Below are 20983 nucleotides of genomic sequence, written 5' to 3'. Positions count from 1 at the left end.
TTTAAAGGAATTAGAACTGTTGCTGTTGAAATAGTTTTGTTTTTTAAATAGACACTTCAGCCTATCCAATATTTGCTTCCTGGGTATTTATGTAAACATAATGTGAGCTACTAGAAATATGCAATAGATCCAGGTTGCTGAGCTTTAAGAAAATAACAAATAAGATAATTAGACAGCAATAGCAAAACATGACGAGTAAATTTCAAAATAATAATTGTAAGTGCACTCGAATGAAATCCAATGAGATCTTAAAATATCTTAATCAATTGCACCACCTCATTTTCGCATTTGCCGATTAATTCAAAACAAAGTAACATTAATTTCACATAAGCCATCCAACATTGTGTAAAGATCGCCGCAAATATTTTTGGTGGGTGAATAAATTGAAATGGCATGTGGATATCAGAAGCAATTACAATAAACCTTTCCAAAATATTCGCAATGATATTCCCCCCCCGTTTATTATTTGTTATTAAATGTCGACACCATCCAGCTAATTTAATTTCTCCTGAATTTAAACTGAAACATTTGGAAAGAAAATGATCTCCCCCCCCCCTCCCCCCTCCAAATGGGCAAGGAAAGTATGAATTGTACAATTCCTGTTAGCTGCCCTGCATAAATAATACAAAAACATGATGATATGAATTACGTGTTGAAAGCAGCCAAAACATAGCCTGGGTATGCCCGCGCCCCTTGAAGGGAAAAATAAGGGGAGCATAGTACAGTGGCACGGAAGTGGGGAGGGGGACGATAAATTAGTTCCCAGTTTTGAAAATAGACATATTATGTGATGAAATTTAGAATTAAGTGAGATTCATTGCTTTTATATGAGCACGAACTTAGTAGGTGATAATGCTGTTGACCCAGCCATCTTTATTTACCAGCTGCTAACAATTGCAAACCATATTCCTGTGGCATTATGATAAGTATTGTTGGTCGACCGTAAGAACAAATTTAAAAGATTCATGCTTTCTCGTGTTAAATTCAAACTCCGTCATCTTTGGTTGTCCGCATACGTTGACTTTACATCCTCTTTTTTTGAAACTTTGAGACATTAAAATATAATTTTGGGAGGGGGGTTGCTCGGCTCTCTGACGTCAGATTTCTATTTACCATTGACCTTGACTATGGTTATAGTCTTTGACCTTGACTTTATTTAGCATCATGAATAATAAAGTCTGACCTGATCACAGAACTAGTTCGCCATCTGCTGGCTAAACCGCTGTAAAACATGGGGCAGCACAGTTGTTGCAACCGAAGCGCGGGCTTCAAGATGGTCGGCCGGTCGGTCGAACTTTAATGTTGCAGACCATTGTGAGAATTGGGCCAACTATTCAGTTTTACTTCCATGCTCTTAATGATGTGCAATGTAGAAGGCAACGGGTTTGTTTTCAAGATAGACACGACAAAATAAGTTTTTGAATAAACTAATATAAGTGAGATTTTCGAAGGCGGAGCGTAATGTGTTAATAACCGAGGTCTAACATTTCACATAATTTAAATTTAGCGCGTTTCACGAAGTTATGCATAATGTGGTATTTCTATATCTAGGTCAATTTTGTGCCATGCCCCTGATGCCCGGAAAACAAAGCACATCCCGGTCATGGCGTTATGTTGTAAGTAAACCAGCCTTAGTTTCTGCGCCGATAGTTGCTGTGAAATGTAAAACATAGAAATGTCCCCGTTCTGTGATTCTTCAGTATTTTTCAACGCGTAGCGATAACATCTAATAAACAGTACTTAAAGGTTAACCGGGATCGTGCAAGCGGTTTGAGAAACGTCATTAACAATAAAGCAGCTTTTGTAGTAGAGAGTGCAAAGTGAGAATTCGTGACCCAGTTGCATTCCTTGGTTACATTAAATCAAATGAAAATTTCATTGTGTGCAATCTGACACCAGCTACCAAACAAAATGGCAAAACACATATTAATCTTAAACATTGTAAGTATATTCTCAATAAACAAAACAGCGATTTGATCCCGTTCGACATTGACCTTGAACTGAGCCACAGTTTAATTTTCGGGTAATTTGAAGATTTTCGAAGGTTCGGTAGAGATCCGGCTTCGGTCAAGCGCCTTTGTTTGTAATTCCTTTTAGATTTTGACGTCTTACTAAAGTAAATCTTTTCTGGACTTCTGTAGGGAATGGTGAGACCATAAAATGACAAGGGACAAACAGTCGTTTTTCCTTCCGGTGAGGATGTGGTGGCGGTGTCTGCTTTGATTTTACTGCTCCTGATTTTAGCTGAGAAGGATCATTTTTTTATCAAGTTGCAGGTAAGTATTCATCTTAAAGAGTAAAACACGTTGTTAAATTATAGACTTGCGATCATGGATAGTAGAAACAAAAACTGATTATTATGTTTCTGCAATAGACGCTAGTTGTGTTACTTTAGAAACCAGGAGTGAGTTTGGATTATCTTGTTCTCATATTCGACAGAATAAATTGTATGTGTCGATAACCATATACGCATTTGGATTACTGTTGTTACGTTTGCATTATTGTTAGTAATTGAAAAAGTGACATGATAATATTATATAGAATCATATAGAGTTTTGATGCATCGCATGATGTTGTAAAAAAAATCAGCTACATTTGAAATTAAAAAAACAAAACCAGCAAGACACATGTATTTTGATGCCAGCGTCGGCAAACTCATTGGGATTTACAACAGCAGACGTATTGCACCATTTGCTTTCGTTTAGATTTAAAATAAAGTTTGCGGAGCTCGATTTTACCGATACCAATCTTCAGACAGATTTGTCTTTTTTTCTCTACTAAAAGCCTTCAAATTAAAGCGAGATTAAATTCAATCTTCTGTATTCTATTTAAATACACGCATTGTAAACACAAAATTCTAATGGAATTTAAGATCCGTATTTTAAACCCAGTCGTAAATGTTAGGCGCAGGAGAGCTGCACTATCCCTTTCTGCTTAAATGTGGACACACTGGGAGCAGAGCCATTTTACCTTCCCCCTGCAAATACATTGTAAACTTTAACCTAATAAATTGGTTGATTTTTAAAAATCAAACGACTTAATATGTTGCATTTAACGCTGGGGTTGAGGGACCGACTTCCGGCAAAAACAACGGTGATGTATAGTTTTATTTAATTTTATGATTAACGTGTATATTCTTGCTAAATCCCCAAACCAGATTTTGCACATTGTATTCAGTTTTATTTTTAAAAAACTGGCGTATTGGTTTTCTTGAACTCATCCCTAAATTCGGCACGGAATTTCTTTTCTAATCGCGTGAAGATTTAGATTGTCGTTCACGTGTCTGACTTTTGAACCTAGTCTTCGTTTATTCGTCCTTTTGCGAGCACACGGAAACAAAACAAAATATGTAGTATGCAAGATTTACACTTAGATGCGGTCATCAAGGGATTTGGACGGTACAAAAAACACTCACTAACACACGAATAAAAGAATCGTGTCAAATATAAATTGTCCAGAAATTTTCAGTTGTAATGTTAAAAGTTAAATAAATATCACTATTATATAATATTGTGGAATAATATATTATCTCTAGGAATGCATCATATCTTCAATGTTCCTTAATGCTATTTTCTTTAATGACCAAATTGCCAAATTGCAATACTTTCGAGAAAGTGGGATTATTTCGGTTTTAAACCAAATACAATATGTGTATATCAAATATAGAATGTAACCAGAATAGCATTTATTCTGTGAAATATATATGTGTTTGTATGTCAGAATGATCGCGTTAAAGTGTTTTTCTGAACTACATTTGCACCCCGTTGCCTTCAGCGAGCGGCGTCGCCCTCACAGCCGGCAAGTACACATGGACATGGACTTGGCTATTTCAGTTGCGAGTTGTATTGGGACGTAGGCGGTGCCAGAAAAAGCTGCTTCCGCTTGTCTTGTGACCCTCCAGGAGCCAATCGCCGAGCGCCTTTCATTTATCTCTGTCTGGAAGCTAAATAGGAGACAGAGAAGATCTGATCGCGCTTCTCGGAAATGTGCGAGCACAATCTGCTAAATTCAGGCTATGTCGGCTCCCTGTTAAATTTTGCCAGCCCGGAGCCTTTCTACTTTCCCAACCTGCGTCCGAATGCGGCTCAACTGGCGAGTCTGTCACCCGCACTCTCTTACACCCGCCGGGAGGTGTGCTCGCTCCCGTGGACTTCGAGTCCATGCGCATCGCCGCCGCAGAGCCGCGCCTTCAGCGGCTACTCTCAGTCCTATCTCAGCAATTCTGTCTCCATCAGCATCAATAGGCATGGATCAGACAAAGCAGCGGCTGGCGAAGAGCCCACCAAATACTACTTCCAAGACAGCAGCCGAAAACTGGAGGAGAGATGCAGACACAGTCAGTCCTATCCAAGTGATACCAGTATCCCTTCTTCAGTCAACATCAACCCTGCTAAGTACGAGTACCCAAACGTGGAAACATCTCTCCATGGCTCCTCCTTACATAATCAAGGCTTTGAATTGAATTCCAACTCTCCCTCTGTAAATGAAGGCGTCAAGCAATGCGTGAGCCTCAATATGTCATTACAGTCATCAGTAACGCCAGTGTGCACCAGATCCTCCGATGGTACAGTATCAGTGCAGTATTAAAACCATAACCGTTTGACAAAAATGCCGTATCCGTCCTCGTTCAAAGTGCTACCTGTCATCTTCACGTGAATTTCATTTGTTGAACATCGGTGATCTTGGAACAAATATGCTTAAAGCAATCAAAATCACCATGAAATAATTATTGTAATTACATTACGAGATAATACAAACGTAGATCAAACCATAGGTGATAACTAGTTATTGTACCTAAAGCGTATAATTACAACGTCTTTTGTTTTTACTTTAAACGTTAGTCAACTTAAACGACAAAGAGAACATAGCATATATCTGATTTTGTTTTGAATTTTATTTGGAAGCCAAAACAAATCAAAAGATCTCTTTGTTAGGATTTAAATGAGTTAGTTTTGTGCGTTGACGATGACAGAATATTTAGATGATCGGATGCCATGTTTAAATATTTGTGTTTATTCTATTTGGCTTGGGGAATACTTAAATTGTTTTGCAGTGTTGGCTGTTGGTTGTACGAGTAAAGGCCAGCAAAGTAAAGAATATGGTCTCGAATAATAACCAAATTGTGAATCCTGCAATGTTGACAATGTTGACAATGTTAACGTGCGAGCTAACAAACACATTAAAGTATCGACTAGCTTGCGATGATAACGTGGGTAAAGTGCTACAATGTCTTCAACGTTTTTTTCCAATTTCGATTTGCAGGGCTTTCCTGGTGCCCGACCCAAGTGAGGTCAAGGAGGAAACGCAAGCCCTACACAAAGCAACAGATAGCTGAACTTGAAAATGAATTCCTCGCGAACGAGTTTATCAACCGACAGAAGAGAAAGGAATTGTCCGACAGGCTAAACCTGAGCGACCAACAAGTAAAAATCTGGTTTCAAAACCGGCGCATGAAAAAGAAAAGACTTGTTATGCGCGAACAAACGCTCTCACTCTTTTAGACCAAAGTAAAGTTTAAATGTGAGTTTCAAGGTCGTGAATTAAACTTTTTTTTTATGGTAATTAAGCTTGCTCGCAGAAAGCATGTAGATCAAGAATATCCATTGTTTTAATGGAAAGGTGCTCCTTTGATGTGCTGTCATATAAAACCGCAATCTACCATTACATTGCCACTGCCACTAGTCCAGGGCGTGTTGGTTTAGTTTAACCTCAGCGGCATAAAGGGACTGAGATGCAAACTATGGATACCTCGTGAAATATTGTTGTAGCAGGAAATTGAACGCCGGGCAAAAAAAAAAAAGACTTTCGGTAGCCTGTATCTTGCTGTCCGTGGATGACATACCAGCCCCATCTCATCACCATTGAATAGTTTCAAAAGACATTTGTAGCTATTTCGTTTCTTGTTTGTTTAAATTGCTCCATGACTCTTCACTTGAGTAACAAGCAGATATTCTGCTTTTGAGAATGTAAGTACAACAGGTAATTAGAATGGAACATTCGTATTTTAATCTTAAATATATAAATATTATGCATGCACTCTACCTATGTAAATTGAGTAATAATAAAACGAATGTCGAAACAATTGTTCTTTTGTATATATGTCATGTTCTTTACTTATTGAATTATAAAGGTGGAGCCGGTAAGCTGATTAATTGTAAGGTGTATGCGGATCTTATCAAGATGCAGACTTAATCATTCATCTTTGGAAAGCAGAGCGTGTTCGGGATATACGATAGCGATGGCTGCGGATTTTAGTCAGGAGTAGGTGCGCGAATTATTTACATTCTGGCCACGCTTCAATATTGTGTGCTGCTCTGATTTTCAAGACTGCGCTTACTTCGGCTGCATTACTCTGTTACCTATTGAACCCAACTGAAATTACAGGTGAATCTGGTGCGTATAATAAAACAAGTAAGCAAATGGTGTCAAACAAATTAAAGAAATAAAACACATGAGCAATAAACAATAAAATTACATATTTGTATTTTCCCTGGGTCTTTTAAAGACCCGCACTGAACAAAATAAGAAAGAAATGCGCTTCATTTTTTAAATAAAATTGATTTATTGCTGTCATTTTAGTTCAGTAACGTAATTACTGAAGGACCCATTTCTAAATGTTACAATATTTATACACTAGCTTTTTAATTCGGATGTACAATATTAACCCGCTACACGAGCCGCGAAACTGGGAAGTATCAAGTGTCAAACAGCCAAATCACAAGGTACAAAGCTTCAAACTCAACGGCTTCCAAACAAAGCATTAATATTGCACCAACATTACACCATTAGTATACATGCCAGCTCATTATTATCCGTATATTTAGTTTACCTATCAACTTGAATTTTTGATTGTTAAAATGGTCTGACGAACACTTCGATATTTTGACACGATGGGAATATAAGCACATCGAATCCAGACTAAACGAAACATATTTTCTCCCCATATTAAAACGGAAACTGTGCCCAATAGAAATACTTCATAACATTAAGACACCCCGTGGTTTTTCTCTCCCACTTTCAATCTGTTGGCTTCTGATTTGATTATTAGCCATTTAATACTTCCCGGTTGGGAGGTATTTCCTTAATTATCCAATTTTCATGCGCAATGGATCATTTTTTTGGATTAAAAACAATATTAGCTGCCCCCCACGGAAGTGTTTTACCAGCTAATTTCAAAGTATTCACTTATATCGCCAGAAAGAGTAAGCAACCTTTCGGTAAGACTATAGTTATTTGATCGCTTATGACGTGATCTGTTTCATTTGTTAATTTAATGTCCTACCGTTTGACGGCGATTCAATTATTGCCGAACAGTTTAGAAATTAATATTTCCTAAGATATGTAGCAATAATCGATACTCAAGAATGAAGCAAAGAAGTAACAACCTCTTCCAAAGGGGATAATTTCATGGACTTTTTATGGACCACATCACAGCCGGGTCCGAACGGTTTCATTTATTAAAAAAGATGGATTCAAGTATTTAATTAATTTCAATGTTGCAATGTAATTAAGTTATGCTTGTTAATGAATGAGGACTTTAAGGGAAACTCTGTACCTGTGCCTGAGCATTTAGCAGACGATGTAAACGAGAGCAAATGAGTTGCAGCCTCTTTAATTTTCTTTCCAGCAAATCAGGGCGTGGGTGGGCTGAAAACAGGCAGTTTCTTCCAATCCCGCCATTTGTTTGGGCTGCCATTAATTAAGCATGCGCCGGGAAATTTTCATGAATCTTTTAAAACCTTTTATTGAAACATATCAATTTCAAAATAAATATGAATCGCTTAAATGCAATTATTTGACACAGCATATCTTTTTTTGGGGATTCATCAACAATGTTTCACGGGACAAATATGTTGAGATAATAAATGGTGAACGAGCCGTTCTCATGATTGTTACACTGTGCCTATGAAATTCAAATGTGTTTTGTTTCAAACCACGTATGTAAATGAGAATTGCACTGCAAACTACGAAGCGACACTGTTAACAACATTAAAATAATTCGAGGGCAATATTGAAATATTTCCTGATGGTAAAACGACTGTTTATGCCCTTGTTCCTGGGCTTCATGTTTCTTGCGAGCAAATAAAATAAAAAAAATAGGTGCCTGTAGCCCAGATGTTACATACATTTTCCTGTGTTCCTGTGAACTGGGTAATGAAAAGAGAAGTGCTGCCTTTGTCTGGGGCCTTTTCCATTTCAGGAAGACGGGTTTTATGAGAGAAAATACTTTAGATTAGGAGACACGGAAGTAAAGTTTCCACCATTGCCACTACATATAAAATATCGAATTAAATGTTGAAAGCTCCCCCCGAAATCAATTCTCGTAGGAATGGTATATATTTGCATAATATTACGTGGATTGCACTATTAAGTGTGCTAGAAACGAACTGGTGAAGTAATACATCGCCCACTTGCTACCACAACTCCAAGTGCAATCAGGATAATAACTGTAACCTTTCTGGCGACTCTTTGTCTTCCATCATGGGCTGGCTGCACATTGATATACACAGACACCAAAATGTGTAGGCCTCGTCTGAGTCTGAACATATGCAAACTGTGATACCATACATTGACGTTTCGAAAAAATATTAGTTGATGTTATTATCATTCCGGTTCAAACATTACTTGGAAATAAAAATGCCTGGGATTCCAATAGTTTAGCGTTGCAAATTCACGTGTAAATTGAATTATAAATTAACTTATTAAAAAGTCCTCATGCCGTTCCAACGACTGTTGGTGTGTTTTGGGGAATGATGCTGAATTTCTAAATACTTTCTCAATGCATTAAACATAGACCTTTATTTCAACTATGTTCATCTGTTGGATAAACCTAACTCGCACAAAATGCTTGAAAACCTTAATGCATTGCAACAATGGTATCAGATTTGCAGCAGTGCTAACCCAAGCTTTGGGAAATTGTCGACTTTCCGTCGAATCGCCCAGAATCTCTTTTTCATTTCATTTTTATGGTCGAGCTGCCAGACGGTGTCTCTACATGTTTTCCAGATACCGAGGGCGCCATAACAAAGTTAAGGTCAAGTTAGAGCTTCTTTTTGGACCGCAGAAGTCTAACTGGTCGTGTACTCTGCCTGACCAATGAATGTTGCTTTCCACATTGTAAAGTATTATTTTTTCGTGCAGTGCAACACAAAAAATATATAACGAGGCGAATATTTTGCTGGATCGTCAAACTGAAAACAAAGATCGTGGTCTAGATGAATTGCGTAAGAGAAGCAACGCCCTACAAGCTAGATTCGTGCATCGCTTAATGTTGTATGTAAGAGAATGATATCTGAACTTGTGCTACAAAGAAAAACATATCTTGTAAAGCGGTATTAACGTTGATTCCCCATCGACAGTCTGCAGCGTGTTGGATTCTTGCAGACTATAAGCATTAAGTGAGCTCCGAACACGAGACGGGAACAAAGGCCACGCGTAATTCCCGTTCTATTCGCAGTTATTGCCATGTTATTGAACAGCGCTGGCTAATGCTATTTTGCCGTTGAGTTTTTGATCAACTAATATAATTACATTGAGGTTTTGGCCAGTACTTTAATCTTTTTTTCAAATAGCTGCATTGAACAGCAGAAGTATTATAACCACAGAATAACTGATTAAATCGTGTAAGTCACGAGCCTGTGAATAGTAGTCGCAAGGATGAGACATATTAATGAAACATGCCAAATATTAGGTTCCAACGGAACGTTTAAAACCTTCATATGTTGTATAGTAGTGTGTGAGTGTGCCTGTGTTAGAAGTGTCGTATTTCTAATAATTTACATGGCATGCTGCCGAACACCCTGCATTTAATCCTTCATTGTGATTTGCCGTATATTTGTTATACCCTATTACCGTTAACGAGAAGATGGATCACTTAGTTGTATTAGGTTTTACATTTTTGATTTAACCTCCTCGGTATGCGGGGTTTAATCATTACGGGTAGTGAAATCAAATTCCGATCTTTTAGCATACTAGACTTTCTTTATCTGGTAATATCATTATTATATCTACAGCAAACAAATACCACACTGGAAGCTGGATCTCACTAATTAAACCAGTACAGTGTCACATGCCTTATGCTGACATCGACCGGATGTCACATTTTATATCCCCGTGCCCGTGGATCCAACGAATCTAAATTCGCATATTATTGTATTTAGAAGTTTCTAGTAATCTATATATGTTTCAGAAAAAAAATATTTTGTTTCCAAAAATAAAAAGCTCAACAATAGTGCGTGTCAGTTCGGTCAGTATAAGATATATATTTGCATATTCTTGTTAATCGAGAGTTCCCAATTTATTTAGGTGTCATTTTCAGATTGCTCGAATTTGTGGCACAGAATTTTGATCTAAGCCGCCAGCTGTAAATGTGCTCAACTATGGATTTTAATCCGTCAAACATTGATCATGCATAATATGGGAGAATAACATAAAAATAAACATTAATGCGAACGGCTACCTCTGCACCGGTGAACTTTTTTTTCCTCTCTGTGTGAAGCTATTTATCCTATAGATCAACTTAGATTTTATAGTTACTTGCAGCCTTCCTCTGGTTTAATTTTCGCTTGACTGGTGTTCCATTTAGAGAGCTGCAGTGTAGCCCACGTGTGGAGATTCAAAGACTTTTCAAATCAAAATTTCGCTCTCGTGCAAATCAAACTATTTAAAAAAAGATCCAGGTTATTGGAATTGAGTGAATTACGGGAAAGCGCATCAATACAGGGTCTTTAATCCTTAAGCGTACTGAAAGCAATTTCCCATCTTGTTAGCATTCCAGACTTTCATATTACATTTCCATTGTTTTATTTGGAAAGGAAGCTTCGCAATAATAGCGTACCTAGAGTGACTCTCGTGTCCTGATAATATTCTAACTTGTGTAGCACGACCATATTTTGATGTTAGTCGATGCTGTGGGGTGGACTTCAAGCAGTTCACGAGACTCCAACCTTCAAAATCCCGTGATTTATACACATCCTGTTAGTGCTAAAATATAATATTAAATTCACACATCCTGGACAGTCGGCTTACAAAATGTAAATTATACATTATCATTTAAAGTAGTAAAGCTAGATAGGTAATTGTATATTCCTGTCAATAGCACGTTCCTAATTTATTTAATATACTGAAGCAGAAGCAAAATAATTAAAAACTAGCCATTTCAAAATAATTTCATTATCCTTTACTATGATTGGCATTTCCACACGTTTCTGTATGATATATATTTTGAAAATTGTATTCATAGAATTTATAAATACATAATTTAACCATGACGTAGTTTAGTCTGCAAGTAACATTTGCATTTGCCAACTGCAAATTATTCCGAAATGTAAAATATAATAATTTATATTCGTTCTGACAGAATAGTCTCGCGTTATTATGAATATGAATTCACCAGCTAATGAACCCCAGTTGATGGTTTTGATGCTTTCAAAAGTCCAAATGCAAATATGACAGACTACGATACGGACACTTCATTATTTATTGTAGAGTTTGTTTTTTCCTCACTCCTCGATCATGGGGAAAAAACGCAGCTAACATGTAACTACTGAAAGCCAATAGGCTAATTTCGAATTATCTACCGGTTCCCAAGGATGGATCTTAATGACCAAAACTGATATATGGTAATTTCTACATTGGATCACATGACTCGTTTACCCTCAGAATCAATCAAGATGAATTGCACGTCAGCTTACGTTCCCAATCTTTTTTTTCTTTCGCCGACCCGTTCATACGCCTTTAGAGTAGAATAGATGGAGCATGCTTAACGCCATCAATCCTGATAATTTGTTCTCGAAACCACGAAAACAAAACATGACTGAGTTTGAAGAGCGTGGTAGCTGCAACTCCAGCATGTATCTACCCAGCTGCACCTACTATGTTTCAGGCCAAGATTTCTCGACAGTGTCAACGTTCTTACCGCAGACGACTTCTTGCCAAATGACATTTCCTTACTCCTCTAATTTAGCCCAGGTCCAACCTGTTCGCGAAGTATCGTTCAGAGACTACGGGTTAGAACTTCCGACCAAGTGGCATTACAGGGGCAACTATACTCCCTATTGCCCTGCAGAAGAGATCATGCACAGAGACTATATCCAGCCACCGGCCAGGACGGGAATGTTGTTTAAAAATGATAATCTATACAGTCAGCGTGCAAGCTCAAATCCATCTTGCAATTTCTACACCACAGTTGGCAGGAATGGAATACTCCCGCAAGGTTTTGATCAGTTTTTTGAGACAGCCTATGGGATTCCCGACACTTCTAATTATGAACATTTGACCGAAAAGTCCGTGTCTACGTGCCAGAGTGTTACAACGTCTGATAAAGTTTCTGTGGACCAGACGAAAGAAATTGCAACCGAAAAGAACACTGGCGAGTCCTCCGGTAACAGTGTGGCCGACAAAGACAGCCTATCCAGTAGGTGCACTGGTAACCCAGGGGTAGAATATAGGGCCAACACATTTTGTCTCACAGATTTTATGTGAAATTTTATAAGCAGACGCAGGATTTTATATACCCTATAAGATCTGCTTTAAAGCTGTAAAGATTGTTTACGATGGGAAATCAGTTTAGGTGGGCTTTTGGAATATGCAAAATCATGATTACTTGATGTTTAAGCTCCTGTATTAATTTCTTAATGTGACTATTATTTGTTCGAGGATATTTTTGTTCTATGTTTCGCGAATCCTTTCGTTCGTGCAAACAAGACCAAGCTTAATTCAGGATTCGTTTCTGCTACTTAACTTTCAATATGGGTATAAGCATGCAATAAATTAATTAAAGACGCGATTACATATATTTATTGTATATCTCTATGGTGATTAATTAAAGGTAGCCGTGTGTGACCGTTATGTTTTGCGCCATTTTACATCAAGTTTAACTAGGTACAAGAAAATAAAGATCGCGTCTATTGGTTTAAATATAATTTGTAACTTTTTAAAAACATTTTTCCACCAGCTGCTCTGCGATCCAGAAAGAAAAGATGCCCCTATACCAAATATCAGATCCGGGAACTTGAGCGAGAATTTTTCTTCAATGTCTACATCAACAAAGAAAAACGCTTGCAATTGTCGAGGATGCTGAACCTCACCGACCGACAAGTCAAAATATGGTTCCAGAATCGTAGAATGAAGGAGAAGAAACTTAGCAGAGACCGTCTGCACTTTTTTACTGGTAATCCTTTATTGTGACTATGATACAGCATACATACCCTGATGGACTCCCTTTGGCCGACTCTTCATTGCCTTAGTCAATATTTATTTACACAAGGAGGGACTGCAAGTTTGATGGAAACGGTTTTGCTGTTCTTGTATGGAAAACAATTTAAACGATTAACATAGAATTGAATTTGAGATGACGCGATGGTGCAGATAACATGGACGTAATGTTGATTAGGAAACATTCTTACCTCAGCATAGATGTTATTCCGTTCCAAAGGAAGAAGTTTGATTCTGCGGGATATTCAGGGACAATAAACGGTTTTCATTTTAAACAGCAAACTGGGGTAAGGGAGGGCTAAAATTAAATATTGTTAGTTCACAGCGATGGGTCAATCACATAAGACAATGTGCTCGATTTCTTCTTTTAGTCGATGTTAGCCAAACTAACCAGAATTGTTTAAGTTGTGTATTCCGGTGAAAAGAAGAAATGCATATTTATTACTTTACCCTTCCAGTCTATGTCATGAGATAATTGTAATATACTGTAGCTAGGGACGTTTAAAGCTGATGTGATGTTAATAATAATGTTTCCGGGTTACCCACTAATATGACATTTCACGGTAAACGCATGTGATAGGATGTCTTTCCTTTCCAAATAAACATTCAATATGTTAATATTAAAATTTCAATATGTTATTCCAAATATTTCAAATAAAACATCATTTTACGATAAAACGACCATTTGCGTCTTTATAAGAAAATTCCGTGCAAATGGTTCCAAAGACCACCGTCAAATAACATAATTATTCTTAAATTCTGCAATATAACGAAAAGCAAACCTTATAGTTTAATGGATTAATTACAAAATAGTGGAAACCGGAAATATAATCCGTGTTGCCTAATCTCTTGACTATTTTCAGCATATGTGGACCCCAGGTTCTTATGTTTCACGTCTCTGTGAGCAGCCATTTAGCATACAGCCTTGATACAAAAATGGAAACACAAATGTGCTCTATTTTAGATGTAAAGCTATATGTTAAACTGAAGTTTTGCTTCTTAAGCATAATAGAAAGTTGTAATTTGTTTTTATAAATATTTGATTTAATATCATTATCAGTCAGTACCTGGAAATCAATTGATGGGTCTATTTCGATTACTTGTGAAGACAAAGGACAAATAGCAACATATGTGAACAATTAGCTGAATTTCAGCTGAAGGGAGGCACTTAAATGTATACATAAGTTCGGACAACTTGTAGCTCACCTCGGAGACTTATTAGAAGAGCGAGTTAAGCTTCGCAAAACTCTTCGAAAAAGAATTGCCAAATTTCCGTGCCGCATGACATGGCTTTGCTGTTTACAAAACCTTGAACTGTCTAGACAACATCGTAAAGTTCACTGCTCCAAACAGCTTAATGGCGACTTATTGCACCTTCTAGTCACGAAGATGGGCTTCCGCATTCTATACCAAACAAAAGGACCGAAGGAAATCAAAGTAAATAGGGGCGACCAGATGATTTAAAAAAGGAAGAAACCTCAACATCAATTACATTAATAAAGTTTCACATTTGAAAAAAAAAAGTTTAACAAAACCTGGATCGTGCATAAATTAAGTCCATTGAATCTGTCAAACTTAATGAAGACCAGGATGATGCTCAAAAAGTGGTGTCGTCTCCTGAGCATACTAAAGCATATTTCGTGAAGAGGATGCTTATAATGTTGCCTTTGAACTTCTATAAAGTCAAGGTCATCACCTTTAACCTTTTTAAAGACATAGGCGCCTGGTGGCTGTTGGGTTGCTCTTGTAGCTTCCCCAGCTCCAAAGTAAAACAGATTATCCAATGTTTAGAATATACTATTGTGTGCGCATGCTTAAGTACTCAACTGGTAAAAATGTAAAAACAATACTCTTATTACTAAGCGTTAAGATTATATTCAACAATACTCTTGAATGTTGCTATGAACATCCATTTGCTCCTCGCTGGGCTTTACACCGTATAGTTTATTCACATGCGAGCTGAACTAGTCAAAGTATTCATCGTATGTCTGTACACTACACCAATCATCCGCGAGGGTCTTGGTTTCCATGGAAATGGGAGAAAATGTAATTTATGACTCAATGGTTGAAGATTTCCACGTATGTGTGACACCTCCACATATTCCGTGCTCTTATAATGTTCAATTCTTAACTATGTAGAGGTGAGCCGGTGCAATTCTTCCTTCAATTACTCATAACACATAATATAGTTAGATTAAGGTTTTAAAAAATGAACGCAGAGCAGCGAAAATAATTTTACAGTGATACTCTGAACATTGTCAAAGATGGTTGCTTTTGTAAAGAGCCACATGGAGGCGCACTCCAGCCCATGACCACGACCGCACTTGCAAGCGAGGTCTGTGGCAATGGCTTTCGGAGATGAACATGAAATTAACTGATATAATGTGAAGCCTTGCAAGCGGTAACGTTCTGCTGCCATCAGATATCTGGAGCAGCAGGCCGAGGAAGGTAGTTAAGTGAAAGGGAGTTCGTTGTAATGGTAAACTGCGATTTGTTTTTATTGGTTTGGTTTATTAGTCGCTTCGAAGTAAAACAAATCTTCATGTGTTCGCTGGAATGCCATTCGCTGGAACGCTACAAAATCATATTTATTAAAAAATGTCCCAAAGATATTTCTCCAAAGGATACGTTTAATTTTACTTAGTTTATTTGTTAAAATCGTTGATCAGATGTGTTTGACGTAGAAATGTTGGACTTGCATCCATGGGGCCGAACAAAGCTTTTGTAACGAGCAGTAGAAAAAAAATAGGGTTGGGAATTATTTATCTAGCAATTTCAAATAACAATTGTAAATGTATATAGTAAACTACAGGGAACATAATATTTCTAGTTTCAAATTCCGAGTAAGGTGAACATTGCTAAGCCGAACAGATAAATGCTGAACAGTTATGTTCTCATCCTGCTGATGTGGCCGGTTGAAATGCCAGCACACACTCTTTTAACCAACGCTTTCTGATTACTGCTTCTCCAAGATCTCTCCTCATATCTTCCCAACTTTCCAGAGTGTTTACAGAATTATATAGTGACGAAGACCGCCTAACGTTTCAGCTTATAATAAGGAGTGTTAAAGCACAATTTTAATTTCCTTAAAAAGAGGAAGCAATTCACGTCATCGTTGCCTTTGAATTTCTCCTTTCTTTTGCAAAAGTGGAAATATTGGATGAAACATGTACTTTAGCAATGAAAAATGTGCAGCTACCGCTTTATATCACTGACAATAGAGACGAACGATATTTGTCAGTGACTTATATAATTCTGATCATATTCTATCAGCTGTTCAAGTGGGATCAAATGTACACTCCACTGGACATTAAAAATGTGAAATGTTCATCTTTCTTTCAAAATGGGAATAGTTTTCAAGAATTATCTCTATTATACACAAAGAAATACTCCTTAATTTGGCAATTCAAAAAAAAATCTCCACATTAGCAATGTATTTCATAATAGGCAACCGTTGATCATGGTAAATGGCAGAAATTACAACTTCATCTCCAATAACATGTTGACATTAATTGGGTACATTTGCTTTTCACATCGGCCCATGCTAGCGACCTTAAAATCACATTCTGGCCGTAATTCCTTATTTCGCGACAACGGGGAATTTCATCCTTAGCAGATTATCCTCGCTTCATATCGCACTTTTTAGTCAATTTTTGTGGAAAAAATTTCGATTCTTCTGTCCTCGTAAAAATCACCTTTATTGCAGTTTAAAATGACGAGAAACTGTTCTGGGAGGGTTTATTGTTTATCTGCCTGTTCATTTTATAAGGCCATAAAAATAGTGCGTGTCTTTTCCTCAGATAAAATCCCGCCGAAAATGCATGGACATGTATTATTTGAACAGAGGAAAGTTAATACTTTGGTAAGAATAAGGGCTTACTTATATCACCGATCGTTTAGTGATAGCAAATATCGCAAAGGTTTATTTGATGTGACAAGGAGTGAAGTGATTTAAATATGAGGAGTTGTGTTAGTAATTTGCAATTTGTAGTCAAGCGTAATGAAAGTGGCAGCCGTGTACACAATAAATTGGCTTTCAGACACAATTTAACTGAAAACATTCGATGAAGAAAAATATTTCCGAAGTATCTACAGGTGGTAACATTAAAACAAAGTTTGTCAAAGAACAACCGTGGTGGTACTGCCGAACGCTTAGCATGCATTTTGGCCGAATGTTTATGGAATATTCAGATAAGAAGGAAGGTTTTCGAACAGTCCTTTCCAGTGTTTATCCGAGGAGCTTTAAGCTGAAAGACCAGGTTGAAATTGATGGCATGCTCGTGATGTTAATAATTTTAAAATTTGACATAGAAATATGGAGAACGTCCGAATATCAGGTTAAAAGTGCAGGATATAAGTGGACGGTGGTCACTGGGTCATAAGACCACCGCAGTTTAGGCTAATGAGGAAACCAAGTGGAATGAAAGAAGGGATATTACGCTAATTAACTCCATAAGGAAAACAAAATAAATTGTATCTGACGAAATGAGGCAACGATTTTGAAGTGCTTGGTCATCATTTTTGGAGAAATTAGTGTTTGTATTATTTTGTTAGGAAAATTATTATAATAAGCTATGTGTGGGAGAATGGCGAATCTGTTCTATGGCAAATCACAGCAAACCTAATAAAGTTGCCTCCATGTTCCTGCTTAACTCTAATATCCATTTAGCTGCCAATATATAAAATCCTTTCAGCAAAACACATTCCACATTGGTGCTTTAAAGTATTACGAGGTTTTAATTAAGCTCCATCATTAGAACTAATTTAAGGAGGATTGTACTTAGGTTTCCCCCCATAAACAGCTTATAACTACGTTATTAAACATGGAAGTATCGTTCGGAGACTAATCACTCACTCTACTATCTAAGTACTACTAACACAACAATTCCTTTGCTGTAACTTGGCTCGTCTTCCAGTGAGCATACCCAGACGATAACAGTGGTTTGATTCTATAATAGTCTCTCCTGCCTACTAGGCCACTTTATATTGCAAAGAATACATATCCGTTAATTCCAGTGCATCTGTAGTCGTTATATTTTATGAGTTTTTTTCGTACAAGGGACTTTAGGATACAGGTTTGCAGACACCATTTTACTTAAGTTCATTGAAATTACGAGTTGTCGTATGTCATTGAGAACTTTAAAAAAAGTTAATTTGTGTAGTTGACTTGTAATTTTTAGTGATTGGTACAATGCGATTTTCTGTTTGATGCACATAACATCCCACTATTATTAGTTTTGCTAAACATATTACAATAATTAACATAAATAAGTAATAACCATGTACACAATTGCTGAAATTGCTTTGTAAATTTAATAAATCCTCTCCCTAGTAATGTATAACTGATACATATCCACACACATACACCAATATATGATTATGCCTTTCCACAGACTTTTGCGGTCACTAATGCGTTTCATTTTAACACATTTGGAGCAAGAGTAAATGTTATTCCGATTAGCATAGTATGCCATTTACTGAGCCTTATAGTGGGTGGAAAGGAATGAGTCCGTGGTGAAAATGCATTCGAACTATGTCTGGCCTACATTAAGTTCAAGGCAACGCTTCCATCAAAGACCAGAAGATTTGGACACCACAATTTCTACATGAAAGCAGTTTTATATAATGTCGGCTAGAAGACGCCAAGTTCTCGGTTTTTCAAGTCAGAGCGAAGCATTTTTTGTCTGGAAAATGTGCAGCATTAGTTTCTAACGAAGGACCTCTCTTGGTTATATGCTTCTGCATATCCACAATCACCACCAGGCTGATTTGGTCAATGTTAATCTAAATAGCGTCGATATTAAAAAATAATATTGGACTATAGAGGTCAGGCGCGTTCTCAACGAACCGTGGCTTATGTACTCAAAACAACCGAGATTCTCTAATTGCATGTAGTAGTTATTTAGGTATCATGTTCTAGGTATAGCGTGCTCTCTACATGTGTTTACTGAATGGCATCTGTAACATTTAGAGTCTGTTTCATTTTATTGACACATATTTAGGTTGTGCCAACTTTAAGGTTTGAGGACGTTACAAATTGATGACGGAGAAAATAATAAATAATATTTAAACATTGTATTTCCCTTGCATTTTACTATTAATCCCCGCATTGACATCCAATGTTCCAAGACGACAAGTGAAGGAATATTTACATGTGTACTCCTGCTTTGCCTTCGGTTAGAAGGAAAGGTTTGCACATGAGCACTAATCAGTTGCTTGAACATTATCAATGACGAATTCACCAAGAATACCGCATGCACCTGGTCTCAACTGGATGCATGACATGCCCCTTCACATAGCCGTTAAAGAATTGGTCAATTTATTGTGCACGAAAATAAGGATGACCCAACGATCCTCAGGGTTAGTAACACGCTTTTTGGAACTCCTTTGCCAAGACAAGTGTGGTTGCTGGGTACAGCGAGCTATTTTGGAAACAATATATAAGCTCTCCAGGATTTAGATAATTGTACTTCGCTGCAAATACTTATTGGATTTAATACCTTGTGGAATGTGGTACAAACCACCCAAGGGCTACGAAGTGGCCATATTCTGACTTGGAATAAACAACGTTGAACTTTAAATAGTAATGCGAAATAGGTTCGATTAGTTAATAAAACGTGGTACAAAATATAGTTTCACAAATACCAGTTTTCAACTGTAGGGATGCAGTTTGTCTAGTAAAAATGGTATACATTTGTGTCTGACGTGCATGATCCACGCACCTTATTATCAATGTTCACGGCCATTTTTGTATAATTTTGAATGTTTGGCACAAGACTAAGATTTACCAAATTCTGAAGCAATTACCGAGTGATGTAATTACATTAAAAAAAAGAAAAGAAATGGCGCAGCCGTGACAAACTTGACCCTGAATCTGTCCCCTTCACACTTCTTGGTGTGAAGTAGGAAATATCTTTCGTTTTATGTGGATGTCAAATTGATCCTCCATAGCTGATCCCCATCGAGCTAGTTTTCCCGATAGTCAGCCGTGAATGTGTGCTCTTATTTGGCATTTTGCCTCGAGAAGCGCAGAGAGGTCAGAAAGCGCTTGCTACGGGTAAGAGCACAAATAGCATGAGCATCCGTCATACTAAATTCAACAAACACCGAGCGGTGGACCCTAGGAGGGCGTTCTGGCAGCGTTTCTGTTACCTTACACGATAGTTTGATTTTGAGAGGGTGACACCTTTTCGTCCTATTATGGAGAATATGTCCACCGATCATCATCGGCGGTGGAACAGGGAGAACGTGGTAAGAACTCAACCTTAAGGGAGAGTTTTTAGAATAAAGTAATAAACCCCCAGCGCCAATAATCTTCATTAAAGGTCACTCTCTGCCCTAACAAATTAATGAGAGGTTTAGCAAACGCGGCGCTTCCTCCTCCACAGTCTTAAATTTTGTATGTCCGTGTAAAATTTCGGCCGCAAATACCGCATAAGAAGTGTGTATTGTCACCCCGAGGTGTTTCTGGCTTTTACCCAGCATTGATATTTTGTATCATAGAAAGCATTGACGCCCACCGTGGTGAGGGTGTGAAGTAGACATTTTTTTTCTCACGAAGATTTGGTTTAACTTGTAACGAAACATTTGCAGATGTGAAACGATTATTTAGAGAGCAAGACATCTACTGATGAATTCTGGAACGGATAAACAGCAGCAAGGAATCTACCGATAAATACCAATGTGGATGGAGATGTGATTCCACGCATCGATTTCACAACATGTTCAATGCCAAAACACCCAACGGCCGCATTGGTTCTAGGTGGGG

The 20983-nt window shown here is 37.5% G+C and overlaps 2 protein-coding genes across 2 annotated transcripts; both read left to right on the top strand.

The window, feature by feature from the left end:
• Nucleotides 1-3604: 3604 nt before the first annotated feature.
• Nucleotides 3605-6158, top strand: hoxd12 (homeobox D12). The gene is made up of 2 exons (XM_033023890.1): nucleotides 3605-4564; nucleotides 5263-6158. The coding sequence occupies exons 1-2, from the start codon at nucleotides 3985-3987 to the stop codon at nucleotides 5499-5501; spliced, it is 819 nt and encodes a 272-aa protein (XP_032879781.1). The 5' UTR covers nucleotides 3605-3984; the 3' UTR covers nucleotides 5502-6158.
• Nucleotides 6159-11586: 5428 nt separating this feature from the next.
• hoxd11 (homeobox D11) lies at nucleotides 11587-15823 on the top strand. Its single transcript, XM_033023889.1, has 2 exons — nucleotides 11587-12415; nucleotides 12956-15823. Exons 1-2 carry the CDS (start codon nucleotides 11758-11760, stop codon nucleotides 13186-13188), a joined length of 891 nt encoding a protein of 296 aa, XP_032879780.1. The 5' UTR covers nucleotides 11587-11757; the 3' UTR covers nucleotides 13189-15823.
• The last annotated feature ends 5160 nt before the right edge of the window (nucleotides 15824-20983 follow it).

Source organism: Amblyraja radiata, chromosome 7 (genome assembly GCF_010909765.2).
Source record: "Amblyraja radiata isolate CabotCenter1 chromosome 7, sAmbRad1.1.pri, whole genome shotgun sequence".
In the NCBI taxonomy this organism is placed as follows: domain Eukaryota; kingdom Metazoa; phylum Chordata; class Chondrichthyes; order Rajiformes; family Rajidae; genus Amblyraja; species Amblyraja radiata.
Note: the sequence above shows the minus strand (reverse complement) of the source record. Positions and strands in the feature narration are given on the sequence as shown.

Bases quoted from the DNA above. Each gene is read 5' to 3' on its own strand.
- hoxd12 (XM_033023890.1), top strand. From the start codon at position 3,985: ATGTGCGAGCACAATCTGCTAAATTCAGGCTATGTCGGCTCCCTGTTA. The intron at 4,565-5,262 runs GTACAGTATCAG...TTCGATTTGCAG, and splicing joins GTGCACCAGATCCTCCGATG to GGCTTTCCTGGTGCCCGACC.
- hoxd11 (XM_033023889.1), top strand. From the start codon at position 11,758: ATGCTTAACGCCATCAATCCTGATAATTTGTTCTCGAAACCACGAAAA. The intron at 12,416-12,955 runs GTAGGTGCACTG...TTTTTCCACCAG, and splicing joins CGACAAAGACAGCCTATCCA to CTGCTCTGCGATCCAGAAAG.